Raw genomic sequence first — 20065 nt, forward strand, 5'->3', positions numbered from 1 at the left:
ATATATATGAACATAACTTTAAAACCATTCGTTTAGTATGGCGAATTTGTTCAAAATTAATCAATCTACAAACGTTTCTAACAAAAAACGACTCTAAAGCAACTCGGTATACTTTAAAATCACAATCAAAAAGCAACAAATAATCTGAACATCAGGTATAGTAGTTTCCAAACAAAATGAACTTTTTCAAAGATTTTCTGCATAGTGTTTGTAGTGAAATCTTGCTCTGGAATACAGTATACGTAGTGCATATTTTTACTTAATCGCTTGTAACTTCTAAACCATACGTTTAATATAAACGATGTCTTGAACAAATTTATGTAAAAACAAGTCATTAACGATGTTGTCTAACATCATTACACTCTACAGCAACTTGGTGTACTTTAAAACGCTTTTTAAAGCATACAACTTTGCTTACGCCTTTATTGTAAAGAACTCGCATTGTAAAAGCGGCGGAAGCAAAGTTGTATACCTAAACAAAGTTTTATGTCTAACAAGTGTCTGGGAGAACTATGTAACTTTTATCTAGTAAACAGACTACTGGGTTATCAAGACATTTCATTACCATAAAGTGTTCAACATTGACTAGTGTCCTATTATCAATTTATCATCAATTTTCAACAATTTTTCATCGATTTCTGCATTTTTGCAGATGCTGGCTCGGTTGCTGCCTAATTCCTTGCTGCATCGACGAATGCATGGACGTGCATCACAAATGCCCAAATTGCAAGACTTATTTGGGAAGATACAGAAGGTAAATGGAAACAAATCTTTCTTTTGGGGGACAAGATTCTAAAGAACTAAAGAACTAAAGCATCCATCCTATAAGTATACTAACTAACCAATCGAGCAACCCTTCACTGTATTTGGAGATTTTTTGGCACCTATTGGCACGATAATAAATAATTAATAATAATAAAAATAATGATAATAGAAATTATATAAATAATAGAAATTATGATTTTGGGTATTTCGGTAAAAGGATTTTTTTAAAAAATTGTTATTTTGGTGATATTTCTTTTTACTGTGAATTTATTTAAATATATTTAAGCTTTTCAAGGGGCACAACTAGTGTGAAATTTTCAAAAAATCGAATTTTCAATTTTTTCATATTTCGTTAGGTTATACCTTTAAAAATAACATACCAAAATTTTAAATCGATATCTTAAATAGTTTTTGAGTCAGAGCCATTTAAAGAGTATTTATATAGCATATAGTATAACGATCATTTTATCTTTGAAAGCGTTTTTCTCGAAACAGCATTTTCCGAATTTGCTGCAGCGATTACTCAAAAACAAATGATCAATTTTTTTTTACATGTTCTATATATAGTGCTCCGTAAAATGGACCATCGATTTTTTTATCAGACCAAAAATCGAATTTTGGCAGTCCAAAAACGACCAAAATTTTGGGTAAAATTCGACTTTTTTTAAAAAAACGCCGCCATTTTGTCAGTTTTTGATTTTTTTCTTCATCGTAGGTCATTTTACAAACAATATTATTTAGTTTAACGAGAATTTTTTGTTTTTTAAATTTTATCCACGTAGAAGGCCGGAACCACTACAGCAGTGAAGGGCCGTTGGAGATCGACGATAACTTACAAAATATTTAATTTTTTTCTTCAAAAATTTTACTATGTATTCTTGAAACATGTATAAATATATTCCTAAAATTTTGAAATGATTGATAAAGTAATTTTTTTAATATAAATTCCCAAAAATCACATTTTTTTTAGGCGGTTGCACTAGTTGTGCCCCTTAAATGAATTATGGTATAATTTTTCTTGGATTTATAAAATCACAACAAATCAGAATCGATAAGGCAATTTACATATATCAGCAAATACAAATAGATTTTTTAAGAGGTGTGGATTTACTACTTTTTTTTCAACTTATATATATAATTCATTTTGATCATTTCATTAACTAAAACTGATTTAACTTTTTTTTTTTATTTCATGTAACATTTTGCACGTAAATAATTTTGTACATCATCATCTGGTTTGTTGTGACTAACTGAATATATATATATATATATATATATATATATATATATATACATGTATATATATATATATATATTATAATTTTCATTTATATAAATACAGGCGCTGATAAGAATGATGTCAAACGGAATGATTTAAAATCGATTGAATAAAATGCCTGAAATGAAAAATATATGTACAGCAAAAGATCTTATAAATAATTTGGATTTATAAATATATTTTTAGATATAAATATGTATGGTAAAATAAACTTATATCGCTTAGTTTTTTGCAAATAATATTTTTGTATACTAATTTAATTATTGATAAATTTATTATGTGTTAAAGCAGGAGCAAATGTCCTTTTTATTACATATAACTTGCAATATTTAAATGGCTTTTGTATTTAATAATGATATAAATCGGTAATTGTATATTAATATTGTAGATATATAAAATAATATATATATATATATATATATATATATATACTTAATTAAAAATCAACTATTATTATCACGAAATACTTAACAACAGTTTTTTTATTCATTATAAATTAAATATTATATTTATAAATACTTTATTAGAACATAATATATATTACAACATGTATTAATAATTTTATTTTATGTTTTTACAAACGTTTTGTGAAAAAACCTTGTTGTAATCTAAAGTTTTAATAAGCGAGGATACACTTATATATTATATATGTAATAACTTTAAAACCATTCGTTTAATATAAATGATGTATTCGGCGAATTTGTTTAAAATTAATCGATCTAAAAACGTTTCTAACAACAAATGACTCTAAAGCAACTCGGTATACTTTAAAATTGCAATTGAAACCTAACAAATAATCTGTGCATATAGTATACTAGTTTCCAAACAAACTGAAGGTTTACAAAGAATTTTTACATAGTGTTTTGTAGGGAAATCTTGCTTTGGAATTAGGTATACCAAGAGCATATTTTTACTTTATCGCTTGTAACTTCTAAACCATTCGTTTAATGTAAACGATATATTTGGGAAATTTATTTCAAATTAAATAGTTAACAAGTTTGTCTAACATCATTAAGCCCTAAAGCAACTTGGTATACTTTAAAACGCATTTGAAAATTTACAACTTTGCTTACGCCATTATTCTAAAGAACTCGCTTAATAAAAACGGCGGAAGCAAAGTTGTACACTATATACTCAAAGTGTTGCACTGATGTAATAGAAATGCCCATAACTTCTAAACCATTTATTTAATATAAACAATGTATTTGGTAAATTTGTTTAAAATTAAATAATCAACAAATTTATCTAACATCATTATGCTCTACACTAACTCGGTATACTTTAAAAAGCATTTGAAAGCATACAACTTTGCTTACGCCTTTATTGTAAAGAACTTGTATTGCAAAAAGGGCAGAAGCAAAGTTGTACACCTAAACAAATTTCTATGTTTTAAATCTTTGTACTAAAACGTTGGCAAAAATATTAAATAAAATTTGATGTTATTTTTATATTTATCTACGTGTACCTCTGCCATATACAAAAAATTACATTTGGACCAATAATTCTATAAAAAATTTAATCAATGCCATTCAATTTACAGTTTAATGAACTTTTATTCTAAAAATTTAATTGTTATTTAACGCACAATATGCAATAATTATTTACATTTAAATGTTACACCATAAGCTTGAAATTTAAAATATAAAAGTTATATTATATATATAAAATACGTTTTGTCAACTGCACAAATTGGATAAATACTTATTATATTTTTAAAATTGTATTGTTTTATTTTATAATGCAATAAGCATTATTTTATGTATATTTGTATGTAACCAAGCGAAAGGTTTGAAAATACGTGTATTTTATTTTAATATATTAATAAAGGATTTTATTTTGATATACTAGAAGGGATTATTAATTATATATATTATATTATAAATATTATATATATATATATATATATATATATATATTATACTATATATATAAGTATACTATATTATATATATAAATATATTATATTATAAATTTATTTTATAAATTTATAAATAAAATACAGAAAATTTTACAAAAATTAATATTCAAATTTGAAAATAACGGTTTTCAAGTATTTCTTGTGTTGCTCGCAGATGTCGCATTAGTCAGCTGTCAAAATAAAACCATGCCTTCATTTTAAATTCAAAACAAATAATTAAAAATTAAATAAAAATACTTAGAATGATAAAACCAACGTTATTTAATCAAAAATAGTGTAGATATACTTTGTGTTAATTAACGTAAGTATTTGTTTACTCCATAAACGCATTAAATATATTGAAAATGTATATTTTACTTTACATAACCTAAAAATTGCAGATATTTAATTTTATCTTTATCACATGCAAATAAAACTTGCATTTATATATAAACAAATCTGTAAATAAATTCTGAACCCTACTAAATACATTTCCAGGTTGTCCAAGAAAATATATAGTGTCTATAAAATAATTCACACATTTATAGGTTAAAATTTTAATAATAATTTTTACTAATTTATATCTTTTACCAAAATGGGTAAAGTAAGACGTCTCCGTAACAAAGCTGCCAAAGCAGCCTCAAACGATAACCCACATTCTACAAATTTACCAGAAAATGCTTCCACAATGTCTTACGCTCAACTCAAAAAGTCTTTATCGGACATCGACACTAAAAGTGTTAAATCATTTAAGTCTCTTAAATCAGAAATGGGTATTGATAAACAGTTATCGAAAAAAGACAAACAGAAGTTGAGGCATGATTTGTTTTTGCATAAAATTGATACTACTATTAAATCCAGGAGCGATTCTAGGAAGAAGAATAGGAAATTGAAAAAAGCTATATCAGGTGATAATTGAAATATATATATATATATATATATATATGTATATATATATTTATGTATATATTTACTTATCTGTTTGTATATTTTTAGGTAATTTAGTTGAGCTGCACGATGCTCTTCCAAGTTTAAAGTCTTTATTGAAGCCAAAAGATGCACCAGTTACTAAAAATTTAAATGCACCCAAACAAAAAGCAATACAGAAAACATATACAAGGCAAAAACAAAATAAAGCTGATAAAAATTTATTCAAACGACTGATGGATCATCCTGAATTCAAAAAGAATCCTCAAGAGGTTATTGCAGCACATATACAAGCTACGTTGATGCAAAATAATTAAATATATTTATATATATAAATATATATATATATATATATATATATATATATGATACTTGTACATAGCAATTTAACTGAAATAAAGCAAAAATTTTGTTAATCAAATTTATTTCATAATAAAGTTTTTGCTTTACATTAAAAACTAATCAATGTGATTTGTACAATACATTTTAAGTTTCAAAATTAGTTTAAGATTTTAGGAGAAAACTTTGATGCAGAGAATAAACATAAAACTAGTGGGGCGCATGGCATCGTGCCTTAAGGCAAATTGCTGGAACTTCCCGTACCAAAAATTATTTTTTTTTTGAAAAGATTAACATTTTTGAAAAAAATTTACTCTGAAAAAATAGATTTTTGACAAAAACGTACTTTTTGTTGAAAAATTTATTTTTAAATTTTTTGGAAATTCTGAACTTTTTTTCAAAGCAATCGTACTGCTTTAAATGCTTAGAGACTAAATATCTAAGCGCCGCGTCGTCGTCTAACGGCTAAATACTGGTACGGAACCCTTAGGAATGTAAACAAAATTTATACTTATTATTAAAATCTCTATAAAATATCTGATAATTTGATGTGCATATGTCTAATGATCATTTTTGACCGCCAAATGGCTCATTTTTTTTACTTTTTCCTCCATATCTCCGAAACCGTTAGACCTACCATCATGAAAATTTTATCGATTCTTCATCTTGTCAATACAAGCAAAATGTTTTTTGAATTATTCAAATCGGATGCTCCGTTCTCTTAAAAACTGAGTTACCGTTTTTGGCACTTTTTGCCCCGTATCTTCGGAACGGCTAGACCTGCGCTTGACAAAAACTAATCGGCACGTCTCCTTATCAATACGAATCGAATGCTTTTTGAATTATTCAAATTGCTTCATCCGTGTTCCCGAAATCGTCGACGAAAATTTGTATCCGAACACACACACATGTACGCACACACACACATACATCAATTTTCTCTAAGGTATGCCAACATATTCAGAAACCTTTGAAACGTAATAAAGATATATAAAAATTTTCATTTTCGATTTTTTTGCGATTACTATGACTTACCCTACGGAAAGTTAATTATAAATAAATCAATTTATCATCTCCAGAACATTAACAATCGTCATTTCATTTCAAATTCAATTTCAAAAAAAAAAATAGTTGCCAAATTTACACAAAACTGAACGCATTTGCTAATAATTCTGTGCGACATTTTCACTTATACTGTGCTTAGCTTGGCGGCATTTTCACATTTTTCAATAATTTTCACAAAATTGGAAAATTGCACCAACATAAACAGTCTAAACGCACTTGCGAAAACATTTGTACCAGAATGGCGCTTAGACTGCGCTTAGCCTGGGTAATTTTTCGAATTTTTTGAATTTAGTATTTTTCATCATCAACTGTATTTTACCAGACATGAAAATAAAAAGGACTCTACTGACAAACTATATTTTGCATTATATAAACTGACAAGCAAACTGAACTACTCGTCTGCTCGTCAGTAAAGTCCCCTTTTATATATTTTAACTTTTGCTCGTCAGTAGAATCCATTTTTTAATTCTAGATTAAGTTTGCTTGTCAGCAGAGTCCCTTTTTAATTCTAGATTAGTTTGCTCGTCAGTAGAGTCCCATTTTTAATATTAGATTAGTTTGCTCGTCAGTAGAGTCCCTTTTTTAATTCTAGATTAGTTTGCTCGTCAGTAGAGTCCATTTTTTAATACTAAAAATACGGACATACAAATCACACACATCGATTTAGTTTTTGAGGTATGCCTTAAAATGTTCAGAAACCTTTAAAACGTGAAGGAATGCAAAAGTTTTCAATTTTGTTTTTTTTTTCAATTACTGTAACTTATCTTACGGGAAGTTAATAATGATAAAAAAGGACTCTACTGGGCAGTAAATTAAAGAACAAAGTAAACTTTAATAAAAAGGAACTCTACTGACAAGCAAATTAAAATTAGATTTAGAGAAAGGGACTCTACTGACAAGCAAATTAAAATTAGATTTAGAAAAAGGGGTTCTAAAAAGGGTATGTCAGTAAAATGTTCAGAAACCTTCAAAACGTCGAAAAATGCAAAAATTTTCATTTTCGATTTTCGGCCCATCACTATAACAACCCTATGGGAAGTTAATAAAATACCAATCTCAACACCAAACAAAACTTTTAATAAATTTTCATACAATTTTCATCTTTCCACCGTTATTTCGTATCCTTCCTCATATACTGCTCAATCATCTTAACTTTATACTTCTCACTAAGTCTTTTGCAAGTTTCAATTTGATTTTTTACATAATACAAGCCCCCTTCCTTCTTAGCCTTGGCCATAGCTGCCCTTTCGGCATCACCTGCTATCAAAACCGGTTTACAATTATCAACCGGTTTCAGACTTCTCAACATACACAAAAAACTCGAAACTCTTTCTTTGAAATCTGGGGCAAAAAAATCCGGACTTATTGCCATGAAGGTCATACCCAAATCGGAGGGCTTGTCGGTGGAGGACAGTTTGCGGATTCTTGAACCAAATCTAGAAAAAAAAAACAGTAATTATTAGGGTTTATACAAAAACCGACATTTCAGAAAACCGGTTTTCGAATTTTAATTTTACTAAAAAACCGGTTTTCGAATTTTATATAAAAAATAAATTTTTGCTCGAATATTCTGTAATTTATCCACAAATCTAGTGTGATTTAGAGCAGAATTTGACTGAATTTATTTATTGTTCAATTTTATGGATAGTAAACAAAATTATTTTAATTTTAATTAGTAGAACTAAAAAATAATAGTTTATCTTGATTAAATAACTTTGAAAATAATTATTCGTTATTCATGCATCATTTTCACATATAAGAATAAAAGTGTGTTTATGATAGTGAAAGGAAAGTTTTCGAATAAATTAAAATATTACATTTTTAAATAAAAAACAGTCATTAAATTAAAAAAAATAAAAAATATTAGATACATGTTGTTACATACTTGTTAATGTCAATTTTAGTTTTAAAAACAATTAAGCTTAACTCGGGTATTGTCTGTTCCGAACAAGTTTAATTAATTAATTTTGAAAAAATAATTTTTTTGTTTAATAAAATATGATTACAAGACATCTATCGAATTGCTACTTAGACGTGTCCTTTGTTTACTCACAATAATTCCTGAAATAGAAAATACTCTCATATTTGCGACCAAATTATGCTTAATTGTTTTTAAAGCCTGATATAATAATTCTAAGTTTTTTGTTCTTTAATTTGTGACTTCTAGGGTTTAAAACACTTTTTTCAAGTTTGAGTAGAGGAAGTTAATTCTTCAAAAAGAAGTCACACTTATTTAAATTAATATATACATTGTTATAAAAATCGTAATTAATATATACAATTTCTGGGAACCATTGCAGACTGATAAGATACCAAATGCTATTAAACCGATACAATTTCAAGAATCAAAACGCTTCCATCTATCTTTTACATTTGGCTATATTTGTCATTTTCCATTTATACAGTAAAAACCGACTTTTTTCACTAAAAAACCGGTTTTCGAATTCCATTATTTTCGCCAAAAAGCGGTTTTTGAAAACCGACAAACCCTAGTAATTACCCTCTATGTTCCAAAAAAAAACTAAAAGTTATTTAAAGAAAAGTAAAAAAAATAACATTTATGCAAACTATTTTTCATTTATGTACAGTTTGTGCGCATCGGAAAATATTTTACAATGAAAAAATGGGAGGGGCTTGATAAAAAAATGTATTTTTTAAATAAAATTCATGATTTATCATAAAGTCAGGAAATGTAATTTAATATTCAGTAAAAAAAAACAATCACTGACTATTATAAAATAAAGATTTGTGGAAGGAGGGTAAAAATTTAGAGTTGTGTGCTTTTTTTTAATTCCGCATTATGAAAATTAAAATTTAAAAAAATTGATTCCAGATTTTTTTAAAAACTTTTTTAAGCGTGGACCACCCTTGATAATAAAATAGTACTTAGAAGTAAAAATAATTGTTTGTATTTTTCAAAACCGCATTAAAAAAATTACCTCAAAATTGAAAAAATGTGTTAGGGTTGGACAACCCTTAATAATAATAAATAGTTTTTTAAAGCAACATTTAACCATTATCTTATTTTAGCTAAAATTATGTCATATAAAGATCAAATCAAAACTAAATGATTCTAAAATTTAAAAAAAATAGGGGTGAACAACCCTTGATAAAAATAAATAGTTTTACAAAGTAAAGAGTGTTCTATGTATTTTTCGATTTTAAATTATTAAAAATTAAAATAAAGAAAATTGGTCAACAAATTTAAAAAAAATGTTAGGGGTGAGCAACTCTTGATAAAAATAAATAGTATTTGTGAGTAAAGACAGTTGTATGTATTTTGTTAATTCCACATTAAAAAAATTAAAATAAAAAAAGTTGACCCCAAAATTGGAAAAAAGTATTAGGATTGGTCTACCCTTAATAATAATAAATTGTATTTTAAAGCAACATTTAACCATTATCTTATTGTTAGCTAAAATTATGTCATATAAAGGTCAAATTAAAACTAAATGAAAATTGATTCTAATATTTAAAAAAAATAGGGGTGAACAACCCTTGATAAAAATAAATAGTTTTTCGATGTGAAAAAAGTCCTATGTACTTTTCAATTTCAAATTATAGACAATTAAAATAAAGAAAATTGGTCAAAAATTTTTAAAAAAATGTTAGGTGTAAACTACCCTTGATGAGTAAAGACAGTTGTATGTATTTTGTTAATTCCACATTAAAAAAAAGAGTGCGCGTAAGGATCACACGCGATTGAAGTAAAACTTATTTGCAATTATATTGTAGCAAATTTAAGTTGAGTGAAAATAAATACATCATATAAAAATTTTGAATAATGATGCACGCATTTATTAATGTCGTCAATCATTATACACATTTATATAATGATAAATTATGAATTATATATTTATGATTACAATAAAAATATGTATAATATTTACAAACAATAATATGTAATCAAAGTCATACTTGAAATATGACTTGATCGGTTTAAAGTAATTGCTGATTAATAAATTCTATAATACAGTGGATTATGTTAAACAACGCCTAAACAAATATTGTTTTTGCAAATTAACTCATCCTGTAAAAATTGTGTTTGAAGAACTTCGTGTAATTAAAATTAACATACATTCATTTACTGTTTGTATTTTTTTACTTTCTCGCTGACGATATAATCTCATTCCTTGAACAGCTGTAATATCTGTCTTGCCTAAAAAATTGAAGCCATACTTTTATATTTGTTTTTTTTTTTATCAAGCCCTGCACATAGCTTGATCTATGAATCATTTTCTTTTTTATGTGAACGTTAATGCAATGATAATCATCAATATTACGAGGTAATAAATTAACCATATTATCAACGTCAACAGGAACATTTATAATTTGGTCAAACATTCCAAATGATTTGAGGAGTTTGAATTTTTTGAAGAAGTTTTACTTCAAAAATGATAGAATTGCAGAAATAGCTATGAAAAAATAGGGGTCGGTGATAAAAAAGTAAAAGTTCTTCTTACTGTGATCCTGATAGCATAGATCCTAAAGCCTCGACCATGCACGCTAAACCGTATCCTTTATAACCAGATGTTTCTTCAGCGCCTCCCAAAGGCATCAGAATGCCATTTTTGTAGCCAACAGCTGGGTCTGCAGTAGGTTGGCCATCTGGCCCTAAGGCCCAGCCTAAGTATCGGGTATCGGCCATTTGTTGAGGGCCTGCAGGGCCATATCGATATTGATATAAGACGGTATATATATATTCTTATATATAAAATTCTCGTGTCACAAAGTTTGTTCCCGTACTCGTCCGAAACGGCTTTACCGATTTTATTGAATTTTATATATGTATTCAGTAGGCCTAAGAATCGGTAACTGTCTATTTGTCATACCCCTAAGTGATAAGGCTTTTTTACTCTTAAATTTATTTTTGTAATTTTTGGACGTATTTTTTTGTTTTTATTCTTCTATAATGTGGCATTAAAAAATACATACAACCCTAAATTTTTAATTTTTTATCACCAACCCCTATTTTTTATGGCTATTTCAGCAATTCTATCAATTTTTATCTATTTATTTTTATTCAATTTTTATTAAATATTTTTGACATAGTTGTAGTTCAGATTTTTGAGCTTGATGAAAAAACTCATTTTTTTTCTTTAAATACAATTTATTATTATTAAGGGTTGTCCAACCCTAACACATTTATGCAAATATGAGTTCAATTTGTTGTTTATTGTAATTTTTTTAATTACAAATTGCGGAATTGAAAAATACATACAATTCTTTTTACTCCTAAATACTCTTTTTTGTCAAGGGTTGTTCACTCCTAACATGTTTTTTTGTTAATTTTTTGACTAATTTTATTTATTTAATTTTTTATAAATTGAAATTGAAATATGCATAAAACTCTCTTTACTTAGAAAAACTATATTTTTTATCAAGGGTTGTCCACCCTTATTTTTTTAATTTTGTGAATCAATTTTCTTTTAACTTTAATTTGACCTTTATTTGACATAGTTCTAGTTAAGATTTTCTTTGAGTATATAAAAATGGTTAAATATTGCTTTAAAAAATAATTTATTTTTATTAAGCGTTGTTTACCCCTAACATTTTTTTTAAATTTTGGGACCAAATTCCTTTATTCTAACTTTTTATAATTTAAAATCGAAAAATACATAGAACACTCTTTACTTAGAAAAACTATTTTTCATCAAGGGTTGTCTACCCTTATTTTTATAAATTTTGGAATCAATTTTCATTTAGTTTTGATTTGACCTTTATTCCACATAATTTTAGCTAAGATAATGTTACTTTAAAAAATTATTTATTCTTATTAAGGGTTAGTTAACACTAACCACTTTTTCAATTTTGAGGTAATTTTTTTATTGTAATTTTTTTAATGCTGAATTGAAAAATACATACAACTGTCTTTACTCCAAAATACTATTTATTTTTATTAAGGGTAGTTTACACACCTAACGTTTTCCTTTTAATTTTGACACCAAATTTCTTTATTCTAACTTTTTATAATTTAAAATCGAAAAATACATAAAACTTTTTATTTTTATCAAGGGTTGATCATACCTATTTTTTAAATTTTGGAATCAATTTTCTTCTACTTTTAATTTGACCTTTATTTGACACAATTTTAGCTAAGATAATGGTTAAATGTTACTTTAAAAAACTATTTATTCTTATTAAGGGTTGTCCACAACCCAAACACATTTTTTTAATTATGAGGTCAATTTTTTATTGTAATTCTTTTTACTTCAAAATACTATTTTTATGTCATGGGTCACCCTTAACTTTTTTTTAAATTCTGGAATCATTTTTTTAAATTTTAATTTTCAGAATGCGGAATTAAAAAAAAGTCCACAACTCTAAATTTTCACCCTCCTTCCACAAATCTTTATTTTATAATAGCTAGTCCGTGATTGTTTTTTTACTGAATTTTAAATTATATTTCCTGGTCTTATGATAAATTATAAATTTTATCTAAAAAATACTATTTTTTTTATCAAGGGTTTTATTAAATATTTCCCGATGCGCCAAACAGTACAGAATTGGTAAATGGTTTGCATAAAGAGCAATTTAAAAAAAAATAGAGAAATTGAATATTAAAATCTAAAGATATAACAGTTTTTGGTAGGAAAGTATCGGTACCATACAAATCTATAGCAAAACTGTTAAATTGTCCTCTCTCTTAATTTTTTTTCGAAAATTAATGAATTAATGAAAAGCGCGATAATAATATATAAAAATCTTGAATCTTTAAATGAGCCAATTCAATTTAAATAGAATCAGTTTCAAATTAGATTTTGGCTCTTGCAAAGACTATTATTAAGGGATATTTAAATGTCGAGTGCTTTGCAGTGTGTAAACTATTCATATATTTTTTGTTAGCTGCTCCTTTCACTTATCCACTATATTTGCAATCAGTTAGTTATTTTCGTACTAAACATTTTATGGCAAAATAACGTTTTCCGGGTGAGCTAGTATATATATATATATATATATATATATATATATATATAAATATATTCGTACCTAATAAATAATAATCTTCTTTAATACTCGATGGCATTCCAATAGAAAGTGGATTTGTTCCCAAACACGCTTGTTTGCTCCTTGTCGGTGCCACCAAAGGGGAAGTATTTGTAGAACTGTATCCAATCAGGCCCTTTTCTACTGCCTGGAGGGTGTAATAACCTAAACACATATATTTTTAACAATTAAAACCAAAAAACATCCTGGCCAACTAAACAGCACAATCGGTTTGTCATTGTAATTAGCATTTAGAAATGAGAAATGAAGTAATTGCTGATTAATAAATTCTATAACATTCGTTCACACAGTGGATTATATTAAACAACGTCTAAACAAATATTGTTTTCGCAACTTCACTCATCATGTAATAATTGTGTTTGAAGAACTTTATGTAACTAAAATTAACATACATTCAATGACTGTTTGTATTTTTTTTTATTTTTTCGCTGGCGATATAATCTCATTATTTAAACAGCTGTAATATCTGTCTTGCCTAAAAAATATTTTTCATTTTGATAACTTCAAAGATTTATAGAAACTGCGAATAATATAGAAATAATTTCTAATCAATAAACTTACGTAGTTGGCTTGTCAGTAGAGTCCCTTTTTTAATTCTAGATTAGTTTGCTCGTCAGCAGAGTCCTTTTATTAATTTTCTAGTTTTTGCTCGTCAGTAGAGTCTTTTTATTAATTTTCTATCATTCGCTCGTCAGTAAAGTCCCTTTTTATATATTTTAGCTTTAACACGTCATTAGAGTCCTTTTTGTTAATTTTCTAGCTTTTGCTCGTCAGTAGAGTCTTTTTAATAATTTCCTAGCTTTTGCTCTAATAAGAAAAGGCGAGGAAATGTACTTTGCAATATATGAAAATAAAAAAGGACTCTACTGACGAGCAGATTTAAAAACAACTTAGGTGATAAAAAAGGGACTCTACTGACGATCTAATTAATTTTGAAACTCATAAAAAAGAACTGTACTGGCGGGCAAATTGAAAAACAATTCAGAAGATAAGAAGGAACTCTACTAACGAACAAATTGATTCTCAAAATCATGAAAAGGAACTATACTGACGAGCAACTTAAAAACAACTTGAAGATAAAAATAACTCTACTGATAGGCAATTTAAATGGCATTTTGAGAAAGAACTCTACTGACGAGCAAATTAAAAAGCAACCTAGAAAATTAAAAGGGACTTCAAAGATTTATAGAAAGTACTTACGAATAATATAGAAATAATTTCTAATCAATAAACTTACGTTTAGTACACGGCAATAAAAAATTTGTTTTATTATATTCAAGGAACGAGATAAAATATTATTTTGATTCAGGCGTTTTAAATTAAATCAAGATTTGTACTGCGATGTAACTTTAAAATGTTTATTTATCTATGCCGATTTTCTCGTTGATACAACGACAGATCTCTATTCCCATACACGACGACTAATCACAATCGACCCGTATAGAAATGATATCATCGAGAGCGAATGACGAATCATTGGCACACGACCTAGCCGTAACTCATTTCCGTTGCATTTACACCCTAGTTGCGCCTAAAAAAGTTTTACTTCAAAAAAACGTCTTTTGGCGAGCTCAAAAAACCCAAAAGGGATTCTACTGACGAGCAAATTAGAAAAATCAGTAAAACAAACTCTGATGACGAGCAAAATCAATTTTCTGGAGAGGACATGAGGGACTCTACTGATGACTAAACTAAAATCAAAGCAGAAAGGAACTCGACTTCAATTTTGGGGATTTCAAATGGAATGAAAAAGGGACTCTACTAACGAGCAAAATAGACTTAAAAGAACTCTACTGACGATCAAAATTGAAGAAAAAGAAAACTACTGAAAACAAACTCTGATGAGAAGCATAATCAATTTTTTGGAGAGGACAAAAGGGACTCTACTGATAAACAAACTACAAAGAAAGGAACTCTTGAAACTTCAATCTTGTGGGGACTTTACTGAAGTTCAAATTGAAATGGAATGAAAAAGGGACTCTACTGACGAGCAAAATAGAACCAGAAGGGACTCGACTGACGCTCAAACTAATATATAAGAAGAAAAAGAAATCTACTGACGAGCAAAATTAAAAAAAAGGAAGAAGAAAACTACTGACGATCCAAAATATCATAAAAATTAAAAGGAACTCTACTGACGAGCAAATTTAAGACTAATCACAATCGGCAAAATAAATTTGACTTCATAAAATTACTTATCCCTTACCAGCCATTCCGTAATGACACCCTCCCTTGGCCACAACGTATCCGATTCCGACCTTCTCGGCCTTTTTAATGGCCAATTGCATACAAAAGTTTCCGGTGACAGCCCCAAGGGCATTGCAGCCGCCTACCCAGGCCGCTGCGGGAGTCTCTTTTAAAATTTGGGGCTCCGCTCGGCCGTCGCAGACTCCTGCTTCCAGTTCGTTGAGGTACATCTCGAGACGATTCATACCTAGAGAAAATAGAAACTAGCTGTAAGTGGAATTCTGACTTAAGGCAATTAGGGCATCGTGCCTTAAGGCAAATTGCTGGAACTTCCCGTAACAAAAATTATTATTTTTTTTGAAAACAATTAACATTTTTGAAAAAAATTTACTTCGAAAAAATAAGATTTTTGAGAAACTATAAATGGACAAAAATTACTTTTTTTTTGAAAAAAAACAAATTAAAAAAAAAATATTTTTTTAATTTTTTTTTTTTTTTTTGAAAAAAAATATTTGTTTTATTTTAACATATTTGGAAGATCTGAACTTTTTTTCAAAGCAATCGTACTGCTTTAACTGCATAAAGACGAAATATCAAAGCGCATAAGCGCTGCGTCGACGTCTAACGCGTAAACATTGGTACGGAACCCAAAGGAATGTAAACCAAAATTATACTTATTGTTAAAATCTCTATAAAATATCTGATAATTTGATGTGCATATGTCTAATGTCTAATGATCATTTTTGACCGCCAAATGGCATTTTTTTTTACTTTTTTCGTTAGATCTCCGAAACCGATTGACCTGCCCCCATGAAAATATGATCAATTCTTCATCTTGTCAATACAAGTCAAATGTTTTTTGAATTATTAAAATCGGACGCTCCGTTCTCCTAAAAACTGAGGTACCATTTTCGGCACCTTTTGCCCCGTATCTCTGGAACGGCTGGACCTGCCTTCGCCATAAACTAATCAGCACGTCTCCTTATCAATACGAATCGAATGCTTTTTGAATTATTCAAATCGGTTGATCCCTGTTCCCGAAATCGTCGACGAAAATTTGTATCCGCACATACATACACACAAGTACATACATACACACACACACACACACACATACATCCATTTTTTTCTAAGGTATGCCAAAATATTCAGAAACCTTTGAAACGTCGAGAAATGCAAAAATTTTCATTTTCGATTTTTTTGCGATTACTATAACTTACCCTACGGGAAGTTAAAAAGAGTGCGCGTAAGGATCACACGCGATTGAAGTAAAACTTATTTGCTACTGTACAAAGTAACAAATTTAAGTTAAGTAAAAATAAATACATCGTGTGACTAACTAGAAGGTAGAAAAAAGGACTCTACTGACAAGCAAATTTAAGATTAACTTTTATAATGGAGAAAGGACTCTACTGACGAGCAAATTAAAGGTCAACTTTCATAATGAAGAAAGGACTCTACTGACGAGCAAATTAACATGGATCTAGAAAATATAAAAAGGACTCTACTGATGAGCAAATCAACATTTTTTTAGTATAAAAGGACTCTACTGACGAGCAGATTTAAAAACAACTTAGGTGATAAAAAATGGACTCTACTGACGATCTAATTAATTTTTAAACTCATAAAAAAGAACTCTACTGACGGGCAAATTAAAAAACAATTCAGAAGATAAGAAGGAACTCTACTAACGAACAAATTGGTTTTCAAAATAATGTAAAGGAACTGTACTGACGAGCAACTTAAAAACAACTTGAAAATAAAAAGAACTCTACTGATAGGCAATTTAAATGGCATTTTGAGAAAGTAAAAATCGAGCAAAGTAAAAATAGTAGGAGAAAGGGACTCTACGGACAAGCAAATTAAAATATCTAGGCGAGGAGAAATAGGACTCTAATTATGAGCCACTTAAATTTTGAAGCAAAAAAGGACAGCACTGACGTTCAAATTAATTGTAAAATTATAAAAGAAATTCTATTCACGAGCAAAATAAAATTAAAATTAAAAAGGGAATCTACTGACGAGCAAACTAAAAATTAAAGAACAATGGAACTCTACTGACGAGCAAACAAACAATGAAAGCAAAAACGAATCTACTGAAGAATAAAACAAAAAAGGGACTCTACTGACGAGCAAACTAAAAATGGAACAAAGAGACTCTACTGACGAGCAAATAACAATTCTAATAGAAAAACGCTACTGAAGAGCCATTTAAAAATATTTAAAAATAGGAAATTTACTCATGAGCAAATAAAAAAAGAACTCTACTGACGAGCAAATTAAAGGTCAACTTAGATGATAAACAAAGAACTCTACTGACAAACAAATTGAAGGTCAACTTTCATGATAAAGAAAGAACTCTACTGACGAGCAAATTAACCAATTTTTGGTATAAAAGAAATCTACTACCGAGCAAATTCCTAGATGATAAATAAAGGACTCCACTGACGAGCACACTTAACATGGATCTAGGAAATATAAAAAGGACTCTACTGACTAGCAAATCAACAATTTTTTAGTATAAAAGTAGTATAAAATTGTATAACAATTTGAATGACGAAGAAAGAACTCTACTGACGAACAAATTAAATTGAATTTAGAAAATAGAAAAAAAAGAACTCTACTGACGAGCAAATTAATTATTGATTTTGATGATGAAGAAGGGACTCTACTGACGAGCGAATCATATATGAATCTAGAAAATAGAAAAAGGACTCTACTGATGAGCAAATTTAAATGTCGATTCAGAAAATTAAAAAAGGACTCTACTGACGAGAAAATAAATGTCGATTTAGAAAATAAAAAGAACTCTACTGACAAGCAAATTAAATATCAATCCAAAAAATAGAAAAAGAACTCTACTGACAAGCAAATTAATATCAATCTAGAAAATAGAAAAAAGGACTCTACTGACGAGCAAATTAATTATTGACTTAGAAAATAGAAAAAGGACTCTACTGATGAGCAAATTTAAATGTCGATTCAGAAAATAGAAAAAGGACTCTACTGATGAGCAAATTTAAATGTCGATTCAGAAAATAAAAAAGGACTCTACTGACAAGCAAATTAAATATCAATCTAGAAAATAGAAAAAGGACTCTACTGACGAGCAAATTAATTGACAACTTAGAAAATAAAAAAAGGACTTTACTGACGAGCAAATTAATTATTGACTTAGAAAATAAAGAAAGGACTTTACTGACGAGCAAATTATAAAAAAACCTAGAAAATAGGAAAAGGTCTCTACTGACGAGCATTTAAATTAGCAATTTAAAAAATAAAGAAAGGACTTTACTGACGAGCAAATTAAATATCTATTAGATGATAAAAAAAGACTCTACTGACGAGCAAACTAAATATCAACTTAGAAAATAAAAAAGGACCTGCCTAAAAAATTGAAGCCATACTTTTATATTTGTTTTATTTATCAAGCCCTACACACAGTCAATCAATTGAAATATGTTTGTGAGGCTTGTTTGTTTTGACTATTTCGCTGGCAACTGTAATATGTCTTTTGTAAAAATATTATAATAGTTATAACCTCAAAGGTATATAGTAACCTCGAAAAACTCGAATAATAAAAATTATTTCAATAAACTTACATTTATTATGCAGCGCAGATTTTTCATATGTTTCATTATTTGCACTACAATTATTTATGGGGGACGGGATAAAATATTCCTACGATCCTGACATTTTTATTAACTCACAATTTATACTACTACATATTTAATCTTCAAAAGTTTTGACATGACACAGGAAATTTGAACAATATGCTTCATGCTTTCGGTGACGTACGCACGTATAAAGTCCCGTATAGAAATTATATCATCGAGAGCGAATGACTCTCACTTCACGTTGGCGTAACAATTTCCGTTGCATTTGTACGGATTTACACCCATGTCGCGCCTAAAGAACTTTTACTTAAAAAATAAAATACAATTTTGGGTTCCATTATTATTTATCCCTGTATCAATTATTACCGTGGCTGTAATGGCCTCTCAAATCAGCAGCGATCAAAAGAGCGGCTTGTTGGTCGGCGTTTTTATCGCAAGCCTTAGCCTTTATAAGGCACTCCTTGATGAACCTTTTAGAATCGTCCTTGCAGCACCTCAAATCCTCATGATTGACCTTACAACCGTCCTTAGATTTTTTATTGTCGCTTTTTTTGCAGGTGCTATAGAGACGTCTGCTCGCTTTCAGGATGTTTTTGTTCCGGAGCAAACGGGACGATTCGTTGAATTTCATTTTAACTGAAAATAATAATATAAATAAATAAGAAAATAATGAAAATAATAAATGTCAAAAATGTCAAAAGTTTAATTTTATTTAAATAAAAAATATGTGGCTTTTGTTCCTCCTCGGGAAGCTTGCTGGGTGGAAATAGTTGATCGAACTTTGTAATCATATTGGTATAACCTTAACACAATTAGTGCAGTAAACGGAGAGGAAAAAAGGGTATAACCTCTGAATTTTTTACTGTGCTCCGAATTGAATGAAATTTTGGAATTATGTTCATCTTACCCTCAAGTTCAAAAGTGAAAACAATTCGGGTTGCGCCATCACCCCCCGGGGGGATGACACCCCCTCTCAATTGT

The 20065-nt window shown here is 28.4% G+C and overlaps 3 protein-coding genes across 5 annotated transcripts in view; 2 read left to right on the forward strand and 1 right to left on the reverse strand.

The window, feature by feature from the left end:
• Nucleotides 1-2229, forward strand: part of LOC113385038 (cell death-inducing p53-target protein 1) — a 19418-nt gene extending 17189 nt beyond the window's left edge. For 2 of the 3 annotated variants that reach the window (XM_026622840.1, XM_026622841.1), the window contains exons 4-5: nucleotides 653-754; nucleotides 2108-2229. In XM_026622840.1, coding sequence (XP_026478625.1) covers nucleotides 653-754; nucleotides 2108-2114 — 109 coding nt within the window. In that variant the 3' untranslated portion in view covers nucleotides 2115-2229. Of the gene's footprint in view, nucleotides 1-652; nucleotides 911-2107 lie in introns of those variants that run through there. The other variant, XM_026622842.1, reaches the window with a different exon arrangement.
• A 1907-nt stretch (nucleotides 2230-4136) lies between these two features.
• Nucleotides 4137-5185, forward strand: LOC113386428 (ribosome biogenesis protein slx9). Its single transcript, XM_026624209.1, has 3 exons — nucleotides 4137-4263; nucleotides 4440-4849; nucleotides 4938-5185. Exons 2-3 carry the CDS (start codon nucleotides 4537-4539, stop codon nucleotides 5183-5185), a joined length of 561 nt encoding a protein of 186 aa, XP_026479994.1. The 5' UTR covers nucleotides 4137-4263; nucleotides 4440-4536.
• Nucleotides 5186-7383: 2198 nt separating this feature from the next.
• LOC113386429 (ureidoglycolate dehydrogenase (NAD(+))-like) lies at nucleotides 7384-19715 on the reverse strand. Its single transcript, XM_026624210.1, has 5 exons — nucleotides 19451-19715; nucleotides 15487-15714; nucleotides 13263-13424; nucleotides 10736-10931; nucleotides 7384-7708 (listed from the first exon to the last, which is right to left on the reverse strand). The coding sequence occupies exons 1-5, from the start codon at nucleotides 19713-19715 to the stop codon at nucleotides 7384-7386; spliced, it is 1176 nt and encodes a 391-aa protein (XP_026479995.1).
• Between the last annotated feature and the right edge of the window lie 350 nt (nucleotides 19716-20065).

This window comes from Ctenocephalides felis, unplaced genomic scaffold (assembly GCF_003426905.1).
Source record: "Ctenocephalides felis isolate EL2017-DRISC unplaced genomic scaffold, ASM342690v1 CF-g0.4_SCAFFOLD_03571, whole genome shotgun sequence".
NCBI lineage: Eukaryota > Metazoa > Arthropoda > Insecta > Siphonaptera > Pulicidae > Ctenocephalides > Ctenocephalides felis.

Excerpts from the sequence above, each read along its gene's own strand:
- LOC113386429 (XM_026624210.1), bottom strand. The coding sequence starts at position 19,715 with ATGAAATTCAACGAATCGTCCCGTTTGCTCCGGAACAAAAACATCCTG. Across the intron at positions 15,715-19,450 it reads GAGAGGCCATTACAGCCACG|GTATGAATCGTCTCGAGATG; the intron begins GTAATAATTGAT and ends TATTTTCTCTAG. Across the intron at positions 10,932-13,262 it reads AGAAGATTATTATTTATTAG|GCCCTCAACAAATGGCCGAT; the intron begins GTACGAATATAT and ends ATGGCCCTGCAG.
- LOC113386428 (XM_026624209.1), top strand. The coding sequence starts at position 4,537 with ATGGGTAAAGTAAGACGTCTCCGTAACAAAGCTGCCAAAGCAGCCTCA. Across the intron at positions 4,850-4,937 it reads ATTGAAAAAAGCTATATCAG|GTAATTTAGTTGAGCTGCAC; the intron begins GTGATAATTGAA and ends GTATATTTTTAG.